Source organism: Culicoides brevitarsis, chromosome 3, assembly GCF_036172545.1.
Source record: "Culicoides brevitarsis isolate CSIRO-B50_1 chromosome 3, AGI_CSIRO_Cbre_v1, whole genome shotgun sequence".
NCBI lineage: Eukaryota > Metazoa > Arthropoda > Insecta > Diptera > Ceratopogonidae > Culicoides > Culicoides brevitarsis.
Window position 1 is genome coordinate 19,305,052 of NC_087087.1, and position 20,841 is coordinate 19,325,892.

The window sequence follows — 20,841 nt, forward strand, 5'->3', positions numbered from 1 at the left end:
AAAACTTGGCATTCTGCAAATCGTCTTGTAAAAAACTACAAAAAAAAACTTAGTGTAACCTATACAATTATAAGTCGAGTTTTTAAATAAGTTATTATAAATTAAATATTTAAAACCTATCTGATAGCTGTAAGTTTAAACTTTTTTCGAATAAGTAGTGAAATAACAAATAATAAAACAAAAAAAAATATTTAAATTAAAACTTTACTTCATTAGGGCATATCTCCATTGTAGCCATCCACGCAACTGTGAAGAAGAAAGGATGTTAAAAATTTTAATTTTATTTCTTCTTAAAACAAAAAAAAAACAAATTTTAAAAAAATATCAAATGTTGAGAAAAATTTTAGTAAAATTTAGTTTTTGAAGGGTTTTGTTTTAGGTCATATTGTTCCTGGTACAAAAGAAAAAAAAATAAGTAAATAATATTTTTAAGGAAGGACTAATGCCAAACCAATATTTGAAGACTTTTTAATTATACATATGTAATAATGAGTAGTTATTTAATTTTTTTTCTATTGAATAATAATTATTTTTTTAATTTAAAAAAAATGTGGTGCTAAATTTTATTATTTTTATAAAAAAAAAAAATTATTAAGGATTTGCAAACAAAATTCTGTTTCCTCTTATTTTATTGAAAAAACATTCGTACTTAGTTTTTTTTTTTATTTTTGTTTATCCAAAAATTAGTATTAAATTATTATTTATTTTTTTTTTTAAAGTAAATAAAACTTAGTTTGGTCGAAAAAAAATTTTAAACTCACAACACAAAGTAACTTAATTTTTATGAATCAAAAAAACTGTCCGGTTGTATCGAAAAAAAAAATAAAATACCCTAAGGTTGTATATAAAAACTACAAGCAGAAAATAGAGTCTTATAGTAGAGTCTTATCTTTTTTACCATTAAAAAAAAATAAATAAAATATTAGCATTTTAAAAATCTATAGATGGACCCCTATATCGTTCCTCAAGTAAATTTTCATTAAAATACATAGTGAATGTCTCGAAACTATAAATGTGCGAGAAACCAAAAGAATGATTCCTTTGATGTACAATAAAAATATTTATATCAATAGCAGAAAAATAGAAAATAATTTCGTTTTTCTGTGTACATTTTATATTGAATAAAAACAAACAAAAAGTGGAGATAAAAATGTTTTAAAATTTCGAAAAAAAAAATTAACTAAATTCAAATAAATTTTTAAAGCTGAACCTAAGTGTCGTCATTCTATAAAAAATACTAGATTTTAACATGAAATTAATTAGAGAAAAAACGGTGTTGTTTGCAAATAATATGAAAAATTATTGTGTAAATAGTATTCTATCAAAGGAGAAGAAATTTAATGATTTAAAGAAAAAACAAAAGGATAAAATAAAAAAAGTATTCTCAATGGCTTGTAATAAATGATAAAATATGTTTTTTTTTTATTTTTAACGATCAACATTTTTACTTAAAAATATTATTTAACGAAGGTAAGGCAACAGATGATTTCTTCTTGTTTTGAGTACATCGTATCTTGAAACTTTTGTACAGCTCACGTGCTTGCTTGTCCGTACGATTTTTCAACGTCCAGAGACATTCGTTTGCTGTAGAAGAAAATTAAATTTAAAATTAAATTTTTGAAATCTTAAGCGACTTAATTTTATTATTTTTTCACTTTTTTATTTTTATACAGATTTTGACAAAAAAAATTCAGGGAGGAAAGTGAAATAGATTTTTTTTTTGATTTTGATTGATTTTAATTCTTTTTTACATTAAAATCATAAAAAATGATGAATTATTTTTTTAAGACACCTAAATTTTGAAGAAAAATTTAAAAGGAATTAGTTTAGTTGATTTTCACAAATTCTCCCAGTTTTAAAATTAAAAATTTGATAAGACAAAAAATTAAAATTATTAGATTTAGTCACCTATATGGAACTTACTTGTATCATGTGGTTTCCATAAATTACGCATAACTTGCTTTCCTGCTTCTTTTAGTTCCTTCAGCGATATTGAACACTCTCCCAAATAATTTTGAACCATTCCGTAGTAATCGGGATCGTATAACGTAAAGACAATAATGGTATCCTCCAGGCTTTGTTCAGACATGGTAAGTGGTCTAAAATATAAATGGTTTGGTTAAAAATAATTTCATTAAAATTTTCATATTCAGGCCTGAAGTTAAAAAACAAAATCCAAAAAGTGGCTCAAAAAAAAGTTTTGACTAAAAAAAATTCATCGATCCGTTTTTGTATGATTTTTTTTTTAATATTTTCAAAAAAAATTAATTTCGATCTTTTTAAAATTTTAGATCTTATTTTTTTAGTTTCATTTAGAGCAGCTTTAATATTAAAAACTTACATTATCATCACTTCATCGTACAACGGAAATTGATTTTTGTCGATTGTCTTGGTCTTCATACTTTTCAAATTATATTTGCTAGGATCTTTAAAGTAAAACTCTACCTCAACGTACGTATCAGGTTCAGTTTTTCCTTCGACACCGGTTTTGGGAATCAAGTTACGTCCATTCAAGATATGCAAATTCAATCCATTTTCATTGAAGGTTCCAGAAAACGTGAGTGTTCCAAAAGTTTCCTTCGCTGCATCTTGTTGTTCATTCAAGGTGATGTAGTAAGAATGGAGCAACTCTAAAGGAGCACATCCTCTTTTTTGTAATTCTTTCTCCAAAAATTGCAGATTTTGTTTATTTTCTTCCGTTATTTGAGCATCTTCCGTATCACCAAAGGACGTTTTTAAATCGAAAAAGAAATTTTTCAACGAACTGAAGGCTTGAACGTCTTGTTGAGATTGGGCGATTTGCCGTTCGAGAGTTATTTTTAGCTGCACAATTAATTCATTCCACACATTATTCGAAAAAACTGTGAAAGTTTCGAGGGACAGAACGGAACCCAGCGCCGACATTGTTTCGTCAATATATTTCGTGACTGGCAAAAATGCGTATATATCTTTTCCGATAAAAGCCAATGCTTCCTTCAGATGTCGTTGAAATTGTGGCAAAATTTTTGAACTTATCAACTGTTTAATTAATCCCAAAATTTTCTTGTCCAAATTGCTATGAAGGTGTGCAAGTCCTGGATATTTCTTGTTTGTCATCATTTTGTCCTCGGAATTTAGGATGTGCGTGTAAATACTTTCAATAATTTCGGAACTTTTATTCGCAAGGTACTCAACGTTGTTCATTACATCTCCAAATTTCTCGACCAGAGCCTTTTCAAGTGAAGTTTCTTCTGATTTTGACGTCCAATATGGCGTTAATGTACCAGATGCCTCATCAAAATAAGCAATTATAGAGTCACAAATTTCCTAAAAGAAGAAAATCTAAAATCCTGGTTTTGAAATACAAAAATTTTTTACTTACTGAAACAACTTCCGAAGCAATCATGAAGGCCTTGTCGTGATCCACTCGAACAATTTGCTTAAATTCCACCAAAAGAACGTACAGCAAGTCAAAAGTATCAGCGGCAGACGATGTGTGACTCGATCCTGGGAGATTTAATTTTTCGTCTAATTTAATGGCTTTTTTGATACCTTTTCGAGTCTCGATACCGAGAATTTTAAACCAAACCGTGACAAAGTTGTCGAACCACTTGTGGTTATCGGAAATTTTTAAAGGCTTCTTTGATGATGGCATTGATCCGTTCATGATAATTTCGTTGAAGTTTTTCAATTTTAGGTAGAAAAGTTTCAAATGATCCTGAAGCGATTTTTGTTCTTCATAATTAACTTTGCTCGGATCAATGTCAAAATCGACGTTTGCCGTTATTTGTTGCAACCTGGAGAGAGTGTGATCGCTGAAAACAGTATCTAACTCGGTAACATAAATTTCTGGCAAATTTATGTTCATGAATCTGAAATAAAAAAATATTTATGAAAATTAGCCTGATTTAACTTTATTTTTATCGCATTAATTTTTTTTTTCTTAATTTTTTTATTTTTTCCTTCATAAAATGGCGAGAAATCGGGGAAATTTTAATTTTTTTTTTTTGGTAGACAATTTAAATTTTTTTTAACATTTTTAATAAAAAAGAGGTTTGAAAGGAAATGAATAAAAATTATTTAAAAAAAATCATAAACAATTTTTTTAGGACGATATATTCCAAATAAATTTAAAATTTCGAAATTGATTTTAAAACTTTTATTATTTAAGAATTAAAAAAAAAATGTAAAAAAAATCGAAATCAAACAAATGAAAAAAGTCAAAAAAGGTGGTTTTCTATTAAATTTTTAATTTTTTGAAATCTTGACATTTCAAAAAAGAGCACAAAAAAGTTTTAAAAAAATGGTAATAGCTTACTTTTTGAAGGGCACTGCATAGACATCCTTGATAAGACTTAATCGTTGTTGCATTTTCGACAAAATCTGACACAGCTTTTCTAACTCAAACTTATTCAAATTTTTCTCCATTGAAATCCAGCCATCTTCCTCGTCTCGATTTGTAACTCCTAGACTAACGTGCGTCTCGAACCAAATTTTCACATTTTCCTTGATTGCATCTACGAGAATTTCTTCGATTGAGTCTCGTGCCTTTTTGTCAATTTCATTCTGAGGCTCCTGATCGAACATAGCACCACCCAGAAGACCCATTTTCGACATCGACACAATACTTGAGATTTTTTGAAGCGTTTTTAACAAATTCGTGACACGCTTTTCATTGTCAAAATCAAATTTTTTGACCATTGCAACGGAATTCTCCAACAACTGAACGCTCGACTTCCAAAATTCCACAAGTTGCTGATCTGTGTAAATACTGTTGTGGATAAAGGTCGCAATGTCATCCACGATCTCGTGAAACAAGGAATAGGCAAGCGGATGTGTGCCTTGGACTTTACACGCGATTTGCCATTGTGTTAATTTAATCAACGATTTCGAGAGATGTTTGCTTTTTATGTAGTGTTCCAGCAGATTCGAACCTAATTTTGTGAATTTTCCGTCCCACCAGTAACCGGACACATGGGATTCTTCTAATTCGTAACGTAAAAGTGTTTCGAGCAGAACGCTGTACTCGACTGTGGAGTCGGGAAAGAAATATTCGTTCTCTTTCAATGTGTAATCAACTTTCAGCTTGATCAAACTTTTTCGAAAACGAGGATCTTTTTTGTCAATTATTTGCCAAGTGAAGATTGTGGAAGGCGTAATGGCTTTCATTGGGATTGTTGCTTTGCCTAAGATGTAACTTGCACGTTTTCCTGCCTTTACAATATCCTCAATCGGTGAACTTTCCGTTACTTTGTTGAAAAAGAGATTTTCGAAGAACTTTTGACCGATAATTGCCTCTTCTTTGCGAGGATAGTTGTTCCAAATTCGAATTACCAAACTATCGTCCATTTTTGCTTCGTCCAATAGTCTAAAAATTAAAAAAAAAATAATAATAATAATCAGGTAGGTTTAAAATTATTTCAAGCTTTTTGTCCAATTAATTTTTTTTTTTCGAAATGAAACGACATGAAAAAAAAAATGTTTTGAAATACTTTTTATATAAAAAAAGATTAAAAATTGAAAAATCATGAAAAATTTCCATCCAATGGGGCAAAATAAAAAAAAGTTAAAAATTTCATCAAAAATTACCGATGTTTGGTGGATTTTCATAATTTTTCAAGAAATTTTCAAAAAAAATTTATAATTTTTCGTAATTTTTGTATTCAAAATCGTATTTCGACAAAAGATTTTCTTTAAAGAATAATTTTCATGAAAATTTGACAGTTATTTTTATGATATTCATTTTTTCAATTTTAATTAAAATGTTTTTAAATCAATTTTTAATACACAAATATCAATTTAAAAAACCCAAAACAACAATAATATTGATTAACCATCAAAAATTTATAAAAAATTTGGAATTTTATATGAAAAAAGTATTTCAAATTTTTTTATAATATGATATGATAATTATTTTGAAAATTATGAGGGATGAAGGAAAAGGTATCTTTTTGAATATCACGATTCCATACTGGCCTTAGGAAAATGGTCAAGTAGAGTGTCAAAACCGATCTTTGCAGAAAAGATTGAGAATTATAGCTTCCATAAAACGGGAAATTGGAAGTCAGAATAAAACAAATATCACATGATGTACTACACAACCCCGCATAGTGTAACCGGAAAAACACCATCGGAGTTGTTTCCGATCGAAGTTATCAACAACCTTGAAAATATTCCCAACAAAGTTTCAACCGATTTCAGGGACAAAGAATGTTAATACAAAAAGGGAAAGGAATATAGTGACAAAAAGAGGAATGCAAAAATCAGCGAAATCGGAAAAGGAGATAAGGTATATGCGCGAAACTTGCTAAAAGACAACAAACTATCGTTTAACTACCTGCCCGAACCTTTCACGGTTGTAGAACGAAACGGTAAGAGAAAAGGAGACGTCTGGTCAGAGATTTCTATTTTGGTAAGTATTTAAACTAATATTTATGATTCTTTTCTTTATTTTCAGACGTCTTGTCGCTACAAGGGATAAATATTTTCTTTACAAAATTGATCATTTTTCACTAAATTTAAAAAATGTATGAAAATAACGAATCCAAACCAAAATTTTGATCTTTTTCAAAAGATTTTTGATTAAAATTGTATCAAAATTTTGATATTTTCTTACATTGTAGATACTCGATATCCCACCTGGGAGGAAACCTGAAACATTTAGGACCATTGTTTTGGCCTAACTCACAAAAAAAAAAATACTTACAGTGACATCGTTTCATTCCACACCATTTTTTCCGAAATTTTCGTATATTGAATTATATCATCAGTTGCATCTCCAAATTCTGCTGTAACGAACAATCTTGGTGGATTCTCGTTCGGTAGCACGTCCAACTGCAAATCTATCGCCTCAATTACAGTCAAATCACAAATTCTATTCGGCTTTGGCAAAGCACGAACGTTTTCGAAGACTTGCTTGTGTGCCTCATTCGAATATTTGAAGATTTCCTTCAAATAATCCGTAAATTCGCGCAATTTGTTATTATCATTTTCCAGACTGACACTGTTGATTAGTTGATACAGCAGACTTGAGTAGATTTTATCACGGTTTGTCATTTTGTTTTTAGCTAAAAAAAGATTGATTTGCGATGAAATATTTATAAACAACAAATAACTGTTTAGATGATTGAATATAATTAATAAAACCGGTATTGCACAAAACCGAAACCAGTTGGAGTTGTTGCCGGTGATAACAAAAGGCTCGCGTGAAATCATACAAAACTGGTTTAAATTCGGGTTTACTTCGTCGATTTAACCTTCAAAGATCATTCTTTGAAGAAAAAAAAAGATTCTTTAAAAAAAGGTTGACCAACCATGACAAGTCAATAGAATCTTAGTCTGAGAACGTTTTGTTGTGAGTTATTCAAGTTCAAAGTTAATTATTGTTATTACGAAAACACATTCCATCGATTTATTATTCGAAAAAATTTTTTTTTATTACGGGACAGCAACATATCTTGAATAATATCCACAACCTCGTTAAAATTTACTTTTTTGGCAATATGCTTTTACCTTCTCTTCTTAAATATTCTGTGTGTCACTTTTTAGCACCGTGTAGCTTTTTATTCGCGTCTTTTCTGTTCGACGGCCGCGGAACAACTAAAATTCGAAAAGATTCAATACAATCAAGGTTGTCGTTGTTATTCGTTAGTGAGCACGATGCTAAGTGATAATATGCGTAACAGGTTTCTTGCTTGGGATTTACCATTCATTGTTTGGTTTTAATGTTTGTATGAATGGTCCGTGACGTCATTGATCAGCGGCAATCACAGCATCAAACAGTGATGGGCTTTGGAGTTTTTTTAAAATAAGGCATTTTTTGATTGGATATATATTTTTTTTTGGTAAGTTTTGATGATTTTTTAAAGATTTTTAATGTCACAAAAAATAATTTTTAAATTTATTTTTTTTTTGTCAAAAATTTTTTTCGTTATATTTTACCTTGATTCTTTATTCGGAATGTTCATAAAATATAAATATGTAGTTCAAAATGTTTAACAAAGAAAAATAATAAGTTATTTAAGCCACTTCAAACAAAACTAACCGAAAATCCAATAAAACAAATTTAAAAAAAAAATTTTTTAAAAAATTAATTAAAAAGTGTTCCCTAAAATATGGTTAAACATTGTTAAATTTTGTCATTTTGTAAACTTATTTATTTTTTTTTCGGTTTTTAAAAATTTCAAACCTTATTTTTTACCGCATTTCGAAGAAAAAATGCGGTATTAAACTCGACTTGTTTAAATTTAGTTGGAGCAGCCTAATTGCGACGATTGAAACTGATGAATCGAAATTTTCCGGCGATCGAAAAGAAATAAAAAAAAGCTCATATCGTTTCGTCTCCTAACTTTTTCCTGATTTTTTTGTGAGAAATCCTCCAAAAAGAGTTAAATTTGCTTTAAAAATGGACACTGAACCGCAACAAAGCTCGTCGCTCATTGGAATTTTCCCAGTTGAGGTAAAAAACTAATTTTTTAATGTTTTTTTTTACTTTCGCCATGTTGATATTTTTTTTTCAGATTTACTTTAAAATCTTTAAATATTTGGATTCGTGGACCATTCGTCGCTGCTCAGAAGTTTGCATCACGTTTTACTACTTGACTTTACGTCCAGAATTCAAGCAATTCTTCAAGTTAACATTGTGTGACATTTATCTGGATGCTAGTTGTGGCATCGGAAAGTTGTTTGCACCCGAAAGACGTACAAAACGCACTTTTGATCATCTTACACTGGAGACTGTGAATTTCAAGACATTTGCGTTTGCAAAAAAATTTTTTATGCGATTGGGAGAAGAAATCACCGAAATTAGATTAAAACATACGTTTTTCCAGCCTCAAATGATACAAAAAGGATCAGAAACTCAAGACAAGCATTTTCGCGGGAATATTTTGAATAATTTTCCTAATTTAGAAAAATTAGTAATAGATGGATACAGATTCAATGAACTACAATACTTTCCGGCGTCGCTAAAGGAGATCCACGTGGACGGTTCGAATTTCAAAGATATAATTGATATGAAAGACAAAATTATCAAAGAAAAAGGCGCAGATAACTTGGAAAAATTGATTTGCTCGATATGTTACTCTTACGATGATGAAGATTGTTCCGAGAATTGGGAAGTTACACAACCAGTTTTGCGTACAATTGAAGAAATGGAAGCTTATGGGTCCCTAAGTTACTTGGAAAATGATTGTAACATTCTCGAGCACAAATATATTGATCTGGGTCACGTTACAGGAATAAATATCAGTGTGTATAACAGCTTCCCGCTCGAGAAATTACATCGCTTTGCAAATTTGAAATCAATTAAACTCGCTTTGTATGACGGAAAAAGAGGTTGTTTAGGATTTCATCAAAAATCATTTCCGGATTTTTCTCATATCAAAAGTTTAAAAGTGAAATACGCTTCCCGTTCAGTTTGTAATGGATGTATTACGAATATTTTATTGTCATTCACTGGCTTAACAAAACTTAAGTTGAAAGGCAATTTTACTGAGAGCCAATTTCGTCCCATTTATGCAACTATGCCTAAATTAGAGTACCTGATGTTGCGTGGAAAAATTCCTCTAGGCATTTTTGATTCTTCAGAGTACACTCCAAATTCCATTGAGGATCTAAAAAACTTGCAGCACTTGCTGATCTACGACACTTCTGATTCTTCCACCACAGGTCTAACCAATGAAAGTTTTCTCAAATTCTCATGCCTGCCAAATCTCAAGACATTGCGTCTTAGTCAAAGCTTCGGAGAGGCAAGTCATTTTCAATCAAACATGTGCTAAAATTAATCATGATTTTTCTCTTTCAGGAAACCATCAACATAAATGGAATTAAAAATCTTGTTCGCCAATGTCCAAACATTTCAACTTTTTTTACGCCAGACCCAATGTACGATGAAATGGTTGAAGAAATAGTTTGTGGATGGCCTCGTTTAACAACTTTGGTTTTGCCAAAAGCAACAATTTTTTCGGAAAATACCTGGAACATGATAAAGGATACATGCCGTTTCTTACAATATTTTTGTATTTTCCGTTTTCAATCACATCTTAGTTTCACGAAACAATGCTCCTTATTTGAGAGCATTTCTAGTTTGAAGATCTTCAAGAAGGAAAACGTTCTGGTCACACGCACCGAATATTATGATCCACAGGTTGATTTGGAAAGATTTGCCGAACGTCACTTGGAGCTTGAATCAAAACGCGTAACTTAAAGTTTTGTTTCAAATTATTGAAAAATTAAACTTCTTTTTATTTTAGAAACAATCATCGGATGGATCGACCCCCAATAAAAAACTTTGCTGGACATTTCCAAAACTTGATGATCACTTTTATTCATATTGGCATTATTCGTAGATAGTGTATTGTAGAGTAAAAAAAAGTTTTACTTTGAATCTTTTTGAATGAATAAATGAGAAGCCAAATTTATATCAAGCTTTTTGTTCCATGCTTTGTTAATTGGCTAATTTTTACACTTGCACTTGAAAAAATTTATGAAAAAAACCCTTTTTGTAATTTTTGATGAAATTTTCATTATTTTGCTTCATAGAATTTTTGACTTTTCAAATATTTTGATTCAAAATAGGGACATTTCGCTCAAAATTTATTTAAAGCGTCTTTTGTGAAATCAGAAACACTTTTAGCTATTGGATCAGCCTAAATCGAAATTTTTCGGTGATCGAAATGAAAACAAAACAAAAGTTCAATTTCGACGCGCAACGTTTCGTTTCATGGTTTTTGCTTATTTTTGTCGTGAAAATTATCCGAAACATTCCAAATTTGCATCTACAATGAACGCACAACCACAAAAAAGCCATGAGAGCTATTCTCCCATCGAAAATCTCCCGGTTGAGGTAAAAATTTTGATTTTTAATTTTTTTCGTATTTCGCCATATTGAAATCCGACAATTTTTTTCAGATGTTGCTTGAAATTTTCCAATATTTAGACTCGTGGAGCATTCGTCGTTGTTCAGAAGTTTGCATTACTTTCTTTTACCTGACCTCACATTCACAATTCAAGAAGTTCTTTCAGTTAAAGATGTGTGACGTTTTTCTGGCCCCTAATTGTGACATCGGAGCGACATTAGCTGCTGAAAATCGTACAAACCGAACGTTTGGTTGTCTCAAATTGGAAAGTGTAACCTTTAAAACGTTAGACTTTGCCAAAAATTTCTTCCTGCGACTTGGATCAGAAATCACCGATATCGAAATAGAAGACACGTTTTTTGAGCCACAAATGATACAGAAAGGATCTGAAACGAAAGACAAGGATTTTCGCGGGAATATTTTGAATTATTTTCCATGCTTGGAAAAATTAACGATTGGCAATTATTACAGAGTATTTAGTGAGCTACAAACCTTTCCTTCGTCATTAAAAGAAATCTATGTGAAATCTATGGAATTTTCGAAAGTAAATGATGTAAAGGACTCGCTAATTAACGAAAAAGGCGCGATGAATTTGAAAAAAATGATTTGCTCTAAATTGGTTCTTTATGATGATGAGGGTTTTCCAGAAGGTTGGAAGGTTACAAATGCAGCTTTGGAAAACTTGAGTCAATTGGAAGGATATGGACCTTATTATTATTATTTCGCAAACAATTGTAACTTAATGGAGCATACAGTACTTGATGTATCTCATATCACTGGTGTACAATATAAACATTGCGAAGATACTGTATTTACGGCTCTATGTCGTTTTCCGACAATACAATCAATTTCTCTGAATATAGTAGAGCCGTATACTTGCAAGGGTGATAATCATCAGCCAATTCTAGATTTTTCGCATGTCAAAAGTTTTAAAATGCATTTTGAACAGGAAGACTTTGATTGCATTACTTGCATTACGAACATTTTATCTTCCTTCACTGGCTTAACAAAACTTAATTTGGGAACGAATTGGACCGGATACGAGTACCGTGTAATTTTTGCTAATATGCCAAAATTGGAGTACCTTGAATTGCATGGAAAAATTCCACGACACTTTTTCGACTCGGCCGAACATAATCCGAATTCAATTGAGCAACTGAAGAATTTGCAGCACTTAGTGATCAAAGAGACTTATTACCAATCCATACCAAGTCTTCCAAACAAGTCATTTCTACATTTCTCGTTTCTGCCGAATCTCAAGACATTGCGCATTCGACAACCTTACAGAGAGGTAAAAATCTCATTTCTATATGTATTTAATTTTTTTATATAAATTTCTAAATTTCTCTTTCAGAACACCATCAAAATCAGTGGAATTCGCCAGTTGGTCCGCCAATGTCCAAATATTGAAACCTTTTCATTTTCGGATGAAGAAATGAGCTATGAGATGCTCAAAGAAATGATTTGTGGATGGCCTCGCTTAACGACTTTGCTTCTACCAAACACACCAATCCCGCACAGATACACTTGGAATTTCATGAAAAAAAATTGTCGTCGCTTAAAACATTTGTCTATCTCACATTACAAAACCAATTTGACGTTTGCAAAACAGTGTTCATTATTTCAGAGAATTCCCAGTTTGAATATTCTTATAAAGGGACCTTATCGTTTTACACGTACTGATTTTTATGAGAAAAATGTTTACTTGCGACAATTTTCTCAACGTCACTCAGAAATTTCATTAAAATACGTAAGTATCAAAATAGTTCATTTTTTTATCATTGAAAAAATATTTCTGTTTTCAGAAACCTTCGACAACTGTATCGAAATCCAAGAAAAAATCTCGTTTCATATACCATCATAGATATTTATGGAAAGCTACAATATATAAAGAGCGTGACCACTATTATCAATATGATGAAGAATATTATACTGATGCAAGCTCGGAAGAAGAAGAGTAATGTTAGAAGGGTCTAAAAGATAGAAAATAATTAGAATTCTACCTTCTTCTACTTTACGTTAAAATGTTCAAATGAAACGTCGATAGAATATAGACTAAAAGAAAAACTGATTTTCAATTTTTTTTTTTACTGCTTTTGTAAAATTTGTATTATGAACTTTTCTTGAAATTCATGTTTATAAAAAAAATTGAACCAATTGAATTAAACCAAGGAATTTTTATATATTTAAATCTTGGATAGGTATTTTAATCAAACTTTTCAAGCTTTGTTTTGGAATTCCCATTTTGAAAATATTTTCATTCAAAATAGAGACTTTTCAAAACAAAATTTTTTAAAGCGGCTTTTGTGAAATCGTCAGGTGTCAGATTAAAAAGAAACAACCTTGAAACCCCATCGTACTCGTTGAGAGAACGAGTGTTGGTTTTGCACTTAATCTTGCTACTTAATAGCGAAGAATAACGATCAAAGTAGAAATGCATCAGGCCATCACAGTAAGATTCCTTGCCATGGAATACAGAAATAGTCTGTCGTCATTCTTAAAAGTATTCCCAGAAACAGTTTTATCATTTTGCGATTAAAAGAATACAAAAAATTTCGAACGACGACACGAAGAATCCATTTACCACATACCAGGAGCATTTAAAGGACTTGTTAAGCGGACAAAAGAAAAGGAGTTTAAATTTATTGAGAAAATTTCGAGTACCACCATCATCATCATCGTTGCCGTCTGTGGCTGTTAGATCCTCTTCTTTGTGTTTGTCATCTAAAAAATCTCCTATTCCGTCATACTTAATTTAATATAAATAATATGTATTTCAAAACTACTAATTATACAATTTATACATTCCTTATTATTATTTATTGTTTTTGATTTTAAAAAAATTTGGGAGAAATAGCGAAACAAAATAAATTTTTGCTTAAGAACTTTTTGGATTATTTTCAAAATAAAAAAGTCTTATTAAAAAAAATAAAAATTAAAAAGGTCACAAAAAAGTTATGTCAAAGATTTCATTCATTTATTTTTTCTATTATAAAGGTACAATATTTAACATAAAAATTGTGAACAAAAATGTTTAAATGCAAACGTAATGGTCAAAAAAAGAATAAAATAAAAATATCTTATTTTGTGTTTGGCTTTGATTGAATACTTTAAGTATGTGTGTTTTTAATTTTTTAGGAATGATTTTACAATTTCGCTTTCAAATCGTTTTCGTCGTTCGATTGCGTGTCCTCCGTAACCAAATTTCCCACAGCAAAGACATTTTTGGGATCTAATTCGCGTTTTGCTGCTTTGAAAAGATTCACTCCCACATTCGATATTGTTTGAGGATACCATTTGCTCCGGATTTTTCTGAAATAAAATTTAATTTTTGAATGTTTTTCATATAAAATAAACTATAATTCTTACCCAACACCGTGATGATGACTAATGGAGCCACCGGACGCCAAAATTTCATCGCGTGCCTTTCCCTCAATCACCTCGAACGTATGGACGGGATCTCGCAAATCGGAATAATTGAAACCAAAGTAAAAGTAAATGCAGCATCCAGCATCGTAAGTTTGTGTTACGCGATGCGAGACAACGTAATGCTTAATGCCGTGTTGCAGGCATTCCTTGTCGATCGTTTGTCGAACGTTGCGGCACAGTGACTCGCAACGATCCCATGAGGTAGATGTTTCAAAGGACTCCGCAACGACGGAATAATCGAGTGCCATGTCACGAATGTACGCAATTACGAAAGTTAACATGTAGCCTTTTTCACCGTTTTTAGCGCCTGCCGAGATGCCGCCGAATTTCGTGGCAATTTCTTCGATGAGTTTCTCTTGCTGGGCCACACTTTGGGTATCGCCTTCGAAAAGCAACGTTGCAACGACAATGCTGTCCAAATTGAGACCTTTTACGGCTGTCAGGTACGATTTTTTGATATATTCCATGCAACTTGTTATCAAAGATTTTCCCGGTCGCATCGTTTGACCCATTTTGAATTGCTCATTATCAACTAGACGGATACTGGCTGGTTGGCATCGTCTTTTGGCCACTTCTCGCATAAATTTTACGCCTGTAGAGAAATTTGGGAACACGAGAGATCCGTATTTCCGTGCCTCAGGTAACGGTCGCACTTTAAGCTGGACTTCCGTAACGACGCCCAACGTTCCTTCAGACCCGAGAATGACGTGATTGAAATCGGGCCCACTTGAGACACGTGGCGCCGAAATATGTCGTTCGAGAGTGCCTTTGGACGTGACCATTTTGACGCGCACCACAATATCCTCAATGTTGCCGTAAACATTCTTCTTCATGCCCGACGCTCGTGTCGCCACCCATCCCCCAAGACTCGAAAACTCGTAGCTGTCGGGTTCGTGTCCCACCGTCAAGTTGACTTTCTTTAACTCCGTTTCCAGATCTTGTCCAATGATGCCCGCCTCGAAGCAAGCCACGAGATTTTCCTTGTCCAGCCATAACATTCGGTTCATTTGCGACGTATCGAGTGCCACCATGCATCGTTTTTCGTTTTGCGGACACGAAGCGGCTCCCGAAACAGATGTTCCACCGCCATAAGGAATAAGAGCAACGTTAAATTTGTTTGCCAAAGCCACCAATTGTTCGACATCGCCGTGATTTTTGGGCCACACAACAATATCGGGTATTCGTTTGAAGCCACCGTGTCGCAGGGCATAAATATCGTGCAACGTTTGGCCGTGCGAACGCACTAAACGATCTTCTCCTTCGATGGAATGGTCGAAATTGCCCGCATTTAGTTGTGCGAGGAAGTCTTCGCAAATAATTGGCTCGGGGAATGTTGTTGGCAAACTGGGGATTTGGGGCTTGCGACTCAAATCGATGTTTAGACGTTTCATTACGTAGTCCTTGAATAACGGCAGCGATACACCACCACCAATGGGATATCTACAAAAAAGAATTTTTTTAATTAAATTAATTTTCTTAAATTTTTGACCACGTGACTTAAGAAATGTTCAAATTTTAATATAAAAAATTTTCAAGTCACGAGACTTTAAAAAAATTTAAACCACGTGACTTGATTAAGTTTCATAACACGTGATATAAAAAAAAAATTTAAGCCCATTGACCTGAATTGATCAAGTAATTGAATTTTTAAATCACGGGACCTAAAAAGTTTTCAAAGCACGTGACCTAAATTTTTTTCAAACCACGTGATCTTAAATAATTTCAAACCACTTGACCTAAAAATTTTTTAAACCACGTGACTAAAAAAATTTCAAACCACGTCACTTAAATCATTTTTGACCACGTCCTGCTAAAAATCTAGAAAACATCCTTACCGCGTTCCATTAAAGACAATTTGGCCATTTTCGTAGGAGAAAGACGAATCCTTGTAGCCCCATCCATACCACTTGAGCAGCTCCTGCCGCTTTTTAGGTACTGCACTTTTGATTTCTTTCACAGCTGTTTTGTCTAGTACGGTGGAATTTTTGCCATTATTATTGTCTTTCGTTTGATTACTACTCATCTCTAACAAATTGACTAGATTACTCTGGTTTACAACGACGCTAATTAGAGTCGGATTAAATCTAAAAAAGTAAAAAAAAATAATGATGAACAAAATTAATATGCTTCTGTTCTTCGTGAGTATCAAAAATTCACTAAATTTGAAATTCACATTTGATTTTAAATTAATTGTCATGTTACACCTTTGATTATTTGACACACCTTTGTTGTAATTTTAACGTAATATTTGCGAAAAATGCAAGTTATTTCATCAATCTACTAAAAAAAGGTCTTTTAAGTCGTAAAGTTGGACACAAAATGATGAAAAAAAGTGAAATTCTAACAATTAATTTTGTGTTGACGTGCATGCATGGGAAACCACCGTCTGTCTATAAATATTTAAAACATGTGGTGGTCGTTGTAACATAACGGCCAAATCTATTTGCGTCTTCATTATTGTCTCAAAAATGTAAATTATTACCCAAGAAGCCGGTAAAATTCTATATTTATCACAGAAAACACAATAATAATCGTAGTAAACGTTGCAGGTTGTGTTTTAAATTTATTCTTGCACGCACGTTTGTGTATCTCTGTGTGTTGAAACATTGTGTACATTATTGATTTTCTAATAAATTGGGGAGGAATTTTCGTTTCTACTCAAAATTACTGTCAAATTGAATGAAACAAGCACAATTAATGTTCTATAAATATTTTTTAATTTTATTCTTATTTCACATTTTTTCATTTTTAACTAATTAAAAGCAAATTATATTTTTTTCTAAACGATAATAAAATTTTCCGACATGGGCGAGGACTTTATATTATGAATTTTTTATGGTCCTTTATCATTATACATTTTCACTATTTTATTTTTTATTTTAACGTTTTGTTTTTATTTGGTAGTATATTTAACTTAATTTAAATAACTCACCTTTAAATTTAAAGTAAAAAATAGAATGTTTTCCTATTTTCACAGAATTTCGGGAAAATCGACCCGGTGAAACTCGAATTGCAATATGCTAATTCAACCGGAGTGGAAAAGTTTTCCCACTGCATATTTTTTTTGTAGATTTCCGGTTTCCGCCAAATTTTGATAAAGAAAATTCTTTAGACAAATGATTTTATTTTTTTTTTTATTTTTGTCAAAAAAAAAAAAAAAAAAAAAAATCAGGGGAAAAAATAAAAATAATATTTTAAAAATATTATATAATTTTAGTATTAATTTTTTTATTTAATTATTTTATTTTAATTCAAAATAAATTATTTTTCATTAAAATTTATAAAACGGGATTTTTAGGTACAATAGGTACAATTGATTTAATAAAACAAAAAAATTAAAAAAAAAATTTTTCCCCAATAAATTCGATTTTGAGAATTTTATTTTGAAATAAAAATCCCGTTAAAAGGTTAAAACAATGAAAAAACGAAAACATTAAATTTATATTTTTATTAAATATATTTTTTTTTATTAAAAATAAAATAAAACTTTATTTTTTGTCCATAAATTTCAACATTGGATCCTCTTCGCGAGCTCGTTTCAGCTGATAAGCTTCCATTTCCTCCTCTGTTGGTGCCTTATTTTCGTACATGCTGTTATAAGGTCTCTTTCGTTCGTCCATTCCCATCAGCAATTCAGCACGTCGTTTGTTGTTTTCTTCTTGCATGAGTGCCAACTTCAGCTTAGAAGCTTCCTTCTCTGCCTTTCGCTTCTCACGTTTCTTTTCCTTTTGCTTCTTCTTCTTAGATCGCTTCTTTCGTTTCTTCTTGTTCTTTTCTTCGTCTTCCGACTCTGATTCGCTGGAACTTGAGCTCGAACTGCTCGATGAATCGGATTCTTTTTGTTTTTCGGATGTCTCGGGCTCTTCATGACTCGTGGATGGCACTGCTGGAACATCAGCCGCCTTATCTTTGCCCGATTCCCCAACGCAATACGAATTTTTTATGAAGGAATGACAACACTTGTATCCCCATTGAAAGTTTTTCCAATAACTTCCCCAGACACTCGTGTGATTATTGATGTACACATCTTCCTCGTATCTGCTCCGGATAATTGGCTTTTCCTGTCCTTTGATGACTTTGCCATAACGTGAGTATTCCACATAGGTTTCGGTTTGCGCCAAGAGAAGTGCTTTTGGTGGTGCATCCAAATGTTCTTCGCCGCCGTATTTTTCCAAAACGGAGTTTTTGACCTCGGATTTTATCTCGTCTTTCTTTTTTTCGTATTCCTTTTGCAATAATTCGAGTTTCGTGGGTTCCGCCAACACATGAACGTCAACTCCCTTGCCATATGCCTCCCAGGCGAACAGCTGAGCTTTGGCATGAGATTGTGTGTCACCCGAATATCGTACGAAATTCTCGCCAGCAAAGTCCGTTTCGTCTGTCGGTACATTGGGGTTCGGATTGTCGCGCATGGAACGTGTCTTCGGATCATAATATGCCGAATTGGGGTCCAAATTTCGCAAATATTTCGCCGTATCTTCACGAATACGAAGATTTCGGACTGTAATCCGCTGTTTTGAGTCGACTTTTGTGCCGGGCATGTCAAAGTCATCGGCATACTTGTCCTCGTCTGCTTCGTCTTCCTCATCTTCGTCATTCGAGGCGTTTGGATCTTCCTTTAATTTCTCGGCACGCATTTGTCGTTTCGCTTCCTCGATTTTCTCGTATTCCTCAATGACTTCTTGGTGTTGTGCCGGATCATAACCTGCCCATCGGTCGCGTTTTCCATCGTAATCCGGGTTTAATTTCGGCTGCACGAACTCATCGGGTGCGATTTTTGCATTCGTGAATTTCGCACCAACTTTTCGGGGACGTTCCATGCACTCCTTCTTCTTGTGCGTCATAGCACCGCAATTCTCACAAGCGCCTTTCCGATATTTTGTGGCAACTTTAGACGTATCGACACCTCGCTTGTACCAATCATTGATGCCCGAGAACTCGTGTTGCTTTTCCTCTTGAGGTCTCTGATGCTTCAACGTGGGGCCCTGCGTGTTGTAGTACCACGGAGCTGCGGAAATGTATTGCGGGATGTGTGGATTGATGTCTTTTCCCGTTTCATCGACGGCAGCTGGTGCTGTTCCTGCTTTTCGGGCTTCTTCTAGCTCCTTTGCCTTTCGCCAGTCTTCGCGGGATTTCTTTTTGGGCTCATCTTCCGTCGATTTGTCCTGCAGCAACTGCGAAATGGGAACTCGCGGTGTTCCTGACATGATTTATTTTTTACTTAAAATTACACGATTAAAGTTTTTTTATAAATATTTTTGCGATTGCTTTTCAGAAAAATCGCATTGTTTACGTTTTTTGACGTATTGAAATATTTAGGGTTGCCAGTAGTTTAAATTTTTAAAAAATAGCTTACCGTTTTAGGGTTTCATAAAAAAAAACTTTAAGCTAAAAAATTCAAAAAACGTTTACTCAGATTTTTATAATATCTGCTGTATAATGTATTGCTAAAAATAAACCAGTTAAAATTTGAATAATTAAACATAATCCTAATAATGAACCAAAATTTCATCAAATAGAAAGAATTATTACTCATTAGATAATTAAACTTTTTTTCAGCCAAAGTTCAAGATTTTCAAAAAAATTTACCAATATTTGTATTTATATTTTTTTTAAATTTTAATTTTAAAAGTCTTTAGTTTTAAAATTTTTATGAATAATCAAGACAAAAAAATAAGTGTGATGAATGTAATACTTATAACTAATTACTATTAATACTCCATTTGCTCCATTGGCTCTTTATCAGAAGGTAATTCGCCTTCAAATGACATTACCAGAACATCATCACGATCGAATCGCAACTCCACTAACAACTTACTTATCACAGCGTAACCCAGGCCGTCAAAGACGACTTGATTTGGTTCGTTGATGCTGTACTTTTCTTTGAGTTCTTCGATCGTCTCTTTATGATCTTTCGCTATTCGATAATTTGGTGAATTTGTCCGATAAAATTTCATGTGAGGCTCTAATTGACCAACAGCATGATGTATAATGTGGTTTGCAGCTATTTCCAACAAATATAAATTATTATCGGGTATGTACTTGTTGCTGACCACATACTAAAAAAAAGTTGTAATGTTAAATTTTATTAGTTATAAGTTGTTACCTATTTATTAGTTATAAGTTATTTAAGTTATAAATAGAAATATATTTTATAAATTTAAGTTATTCATTATAATTTATTTTTAACTATTAGTTTTTAATTTTTTACTTATTTAAATAAAAATCGTTAAACAGTTTTAGTTTAATTAATTTTTTGGTCAAATAAGTAGATTTTTTTTTAAAACAACAATGACTAAATTTTGAAACTCAGATAAAAAAAATTTTTAAAATTTTTAGAAAATATAAGAAAAAAATTATGAAAATTTTGGATTTTGTATGAAATCGCCCCCCCGTAAATTTGCTCCTGGATCCGCCACTGTGCAAAACTTATGACTTAACTTGAGCTTGAAAAATTAAATAAAACCCATAAAACTAAATTTAAATTTAAGTCAAAAATCGATTTTTTATTTCAAAATTTTATTGAAGATAAAAAAAATATAATTTTTGGCAAAGCGAAAACATTTTAAAAGAA

The 20,841-nt window shown here is 32.1% G+C and overlaps 5 protein-coding genes across 5 annotated transcripts; 2 read left to right on the forward strand and 3 right to left on the reverse strand.

Annotated features, from left to right (window-relative positions):
* Positions 1 to 1,443: 1,443 nt before the first annotated feature.
* On the reverse strand, positions 1,444 to 7,035 carry LOC134835288 (protein unc-13 homolog 4B-like). The gene is made up of 6 exons (XM_063850158.1): positions 6,686 to 7,035; positions 4,298 to 5,347; positions 3,362 to 3,851; positions 2,342 to 3,306; positions 1,924 to 2,099; positions 1,444 to 1,584 (listed from the first exon to the last, which is right to left on the reverse strand). Exons 1-6 carry the CDS (start codon positions 7,033 to 7,035, stop codon positions 1,445 to 1,447), a joined length of 3,171 nt encoding a protein of 1,056 aa, XP_063706228.1. The 3' UTR covers position 1,444.
* A 1,267-nt stretch (positions 7,036 to 8,302) lies between these two features.
* Positions 8,303 to 10,390, forward strand: LOC134834831 (uncharacterized). Its single transcript, XM_063849619.1, has 4 exons — positions 8,303 to 8,437; positions 8,499 to 9,728; positions 9,785 to 10,177; positions 10,233 to 10,390. Exons 1-4 carry the CDS (start codon positions 8,384 to 8,386, stop codon positions 10,326 to 10,328), a joined length of 1,773 nt encoding a protein of 590 aa, XP_063705689.1. The 5' UTR covers positions 8,303 to 8,383; the 3' UTR covers positions 10,329 to 10,390.
* A 293-nt stretch (positions 10,391 to 10,683) lies between these two features.
* On the forward strand, positions 10,684 to 12,920 carry LOC134834790 (uncharacterized). The gene is made up of 4 exons (XM_063849568.1): positions 10,684 to 10,825; positions 10,891 to 12,129; positions 12,193 to 12,588; positions 12,644 to 12,920. The coding sequence occupies exons 1-4, from the start codon at positions 10,703 to 10,705 to the stop codon at positions 12,797 to 12,799; spliced, it is 1,914 nt and encodes a 637-aa protein (XP_063705638.1). The 5' UTR covers positions 10,684 to 10,702; the 3' UTR covers positions 12,800 to 12,920.
* Positions 12,921 to 13,889: 969 nt separating this feature from the next.
* On the reverse strand, positions 13,890 to 16,325 carry LOC134834860 (alkyldihydroxyacetonephosphate synthase). Its single transcript, XM_063849655.1, has 3 exons — positions 16,103 to 16,325; positions 14,208 to 15,707; positions 13,890 to 14,150 (listed from the first exon to the last, which is right to left on the reverse strand). Exons 1-3 carry the CDS (start codon positions 16,288 to 16,290, stop codon positions 13,985 to 13,987), a joined length of 1,854 nt encoding a protein of 617 aa, XP_063705725.1. The 5' UTR covers positions 16,291 to 16,325; the 3' UTR covers positions 13,890 to 13,984.
* Positions 16,326 to 17,577: 1,252 nt separating this feature from the next.
* On the reverse strand, positions 17,578 to 19,534 carry LOC134834227 (pre-mRNA-splicing factor Slu7). The gene has a single exon (XM_063848812.1). It carries the CDS (start codon positions 19,472 to 19,474, stop codon positions 17,756 to 17,758), a length of 1,719 nt encoding a protein of 572 aa, XP_063704882.1. The 5' UTR covers positions 19,475 to 19,534; the 3' UTR covers positions 17,578 to 17,755.
* Between the last annotated feature and the right edge of the window lie 1,307 nt (positions 19,535 to 20,841).

Excerpts from the sequence above, each read along its gene's own strand:
- LOC134835288 (XM_063850158.1), bottom strand. The coding sequence starts at position 7,035 with ATGACAAACCGTGATAAAATCTACTCAAGTCTGCTGTATCAACTAATC. Across the intron at positions 3,852-4,297 it reads TATGCAGTGCCCTTCAAAAA|ATTCATGAACATAAATTTGC; the intron begins GTAAGCTATTAC and ends TTTTTATTTCAG. Across the intron at positions 2,100-2,341 it reads TACGATGAAGTGATGATAAT|ACCACTTACCATGTCTGAAC; the intron begins GTAAGTTTTTAA and ends TTTATATTTTAG.
- LOC134834831 (XM_063849619.1), top strand. The coding sequence starts at position 8,384 with ATGGACACTGAACCGCAACAAAGCTCGTCGCTCATTGGAATTTTCCCA. Across the intron at positions 8,438-8,498 it reads TTGGAATTTTCCCAGTTGAG|ATTTACTTTAAAATCTTTAA; the intron begins GTAAAAAACTAA and ends TTTTTTTTTCAG. Across the intron at positions 9,729-9,784 it reads TTAGTCAAAGCTTCGGAGAG|GAAACCATCAACATAAATGG; the intron begins GCAAGTCATTTT and ends TTTCTCTTTCAG.
- LOC134834790 (XM_063849568.1), top strand. The coding sequence starts at position 10,703 with ATGGTTTTTGCTTATTTTTGTCGTGAAAATTATCCGAAACATTCCAAA. Across the intron at positions 10,826-10,890 it reads TCGAAAATCTCCCGGTTGAG|ATGTTGCTTGAAATTTTCCA; the intron begins GTAAAAATTTTG and ends AATTTTTTTCAG. Across the intron at positions 12,130-12,192 it reads TTCGACAACCTTACAGAGAG|AACACCATCAAAATCAGTGG; the intron begins GTAAAAATCTCA and ends TTTCTCTTTCAG.
- LOC134834860 (XM_063849655.1), bottom strand. The coding sequence starts at position 16,290 with ATGAGTAGTAATCAAACGAAAGACAATAATAATGGCAAAAATTCCACC. Across the intron at positions 15,708-16,102 it reads ATTGTCTTTAATGGAACGCG|ATATCCCATTGGTGGTGGTG; the intron begins GTAAGGATGTTT and ends TCTTTTTTGTAG. Across the intron at positions 14,151-14,207 it reads AGTCATCATCACGGTGTTGG|AAAAATCCGGAGCAAATGGT; the intron begins GTAAGAATTATA and ends ATTTTATTTCAG.
- LOC134834227 (XM_063848812.1), bottom strand. The coding sequence starts at position 19,474 with ATGTCAGGAACACCGCGAGTTCCCATTTCGCAGTTGCTGCAGGACAAA.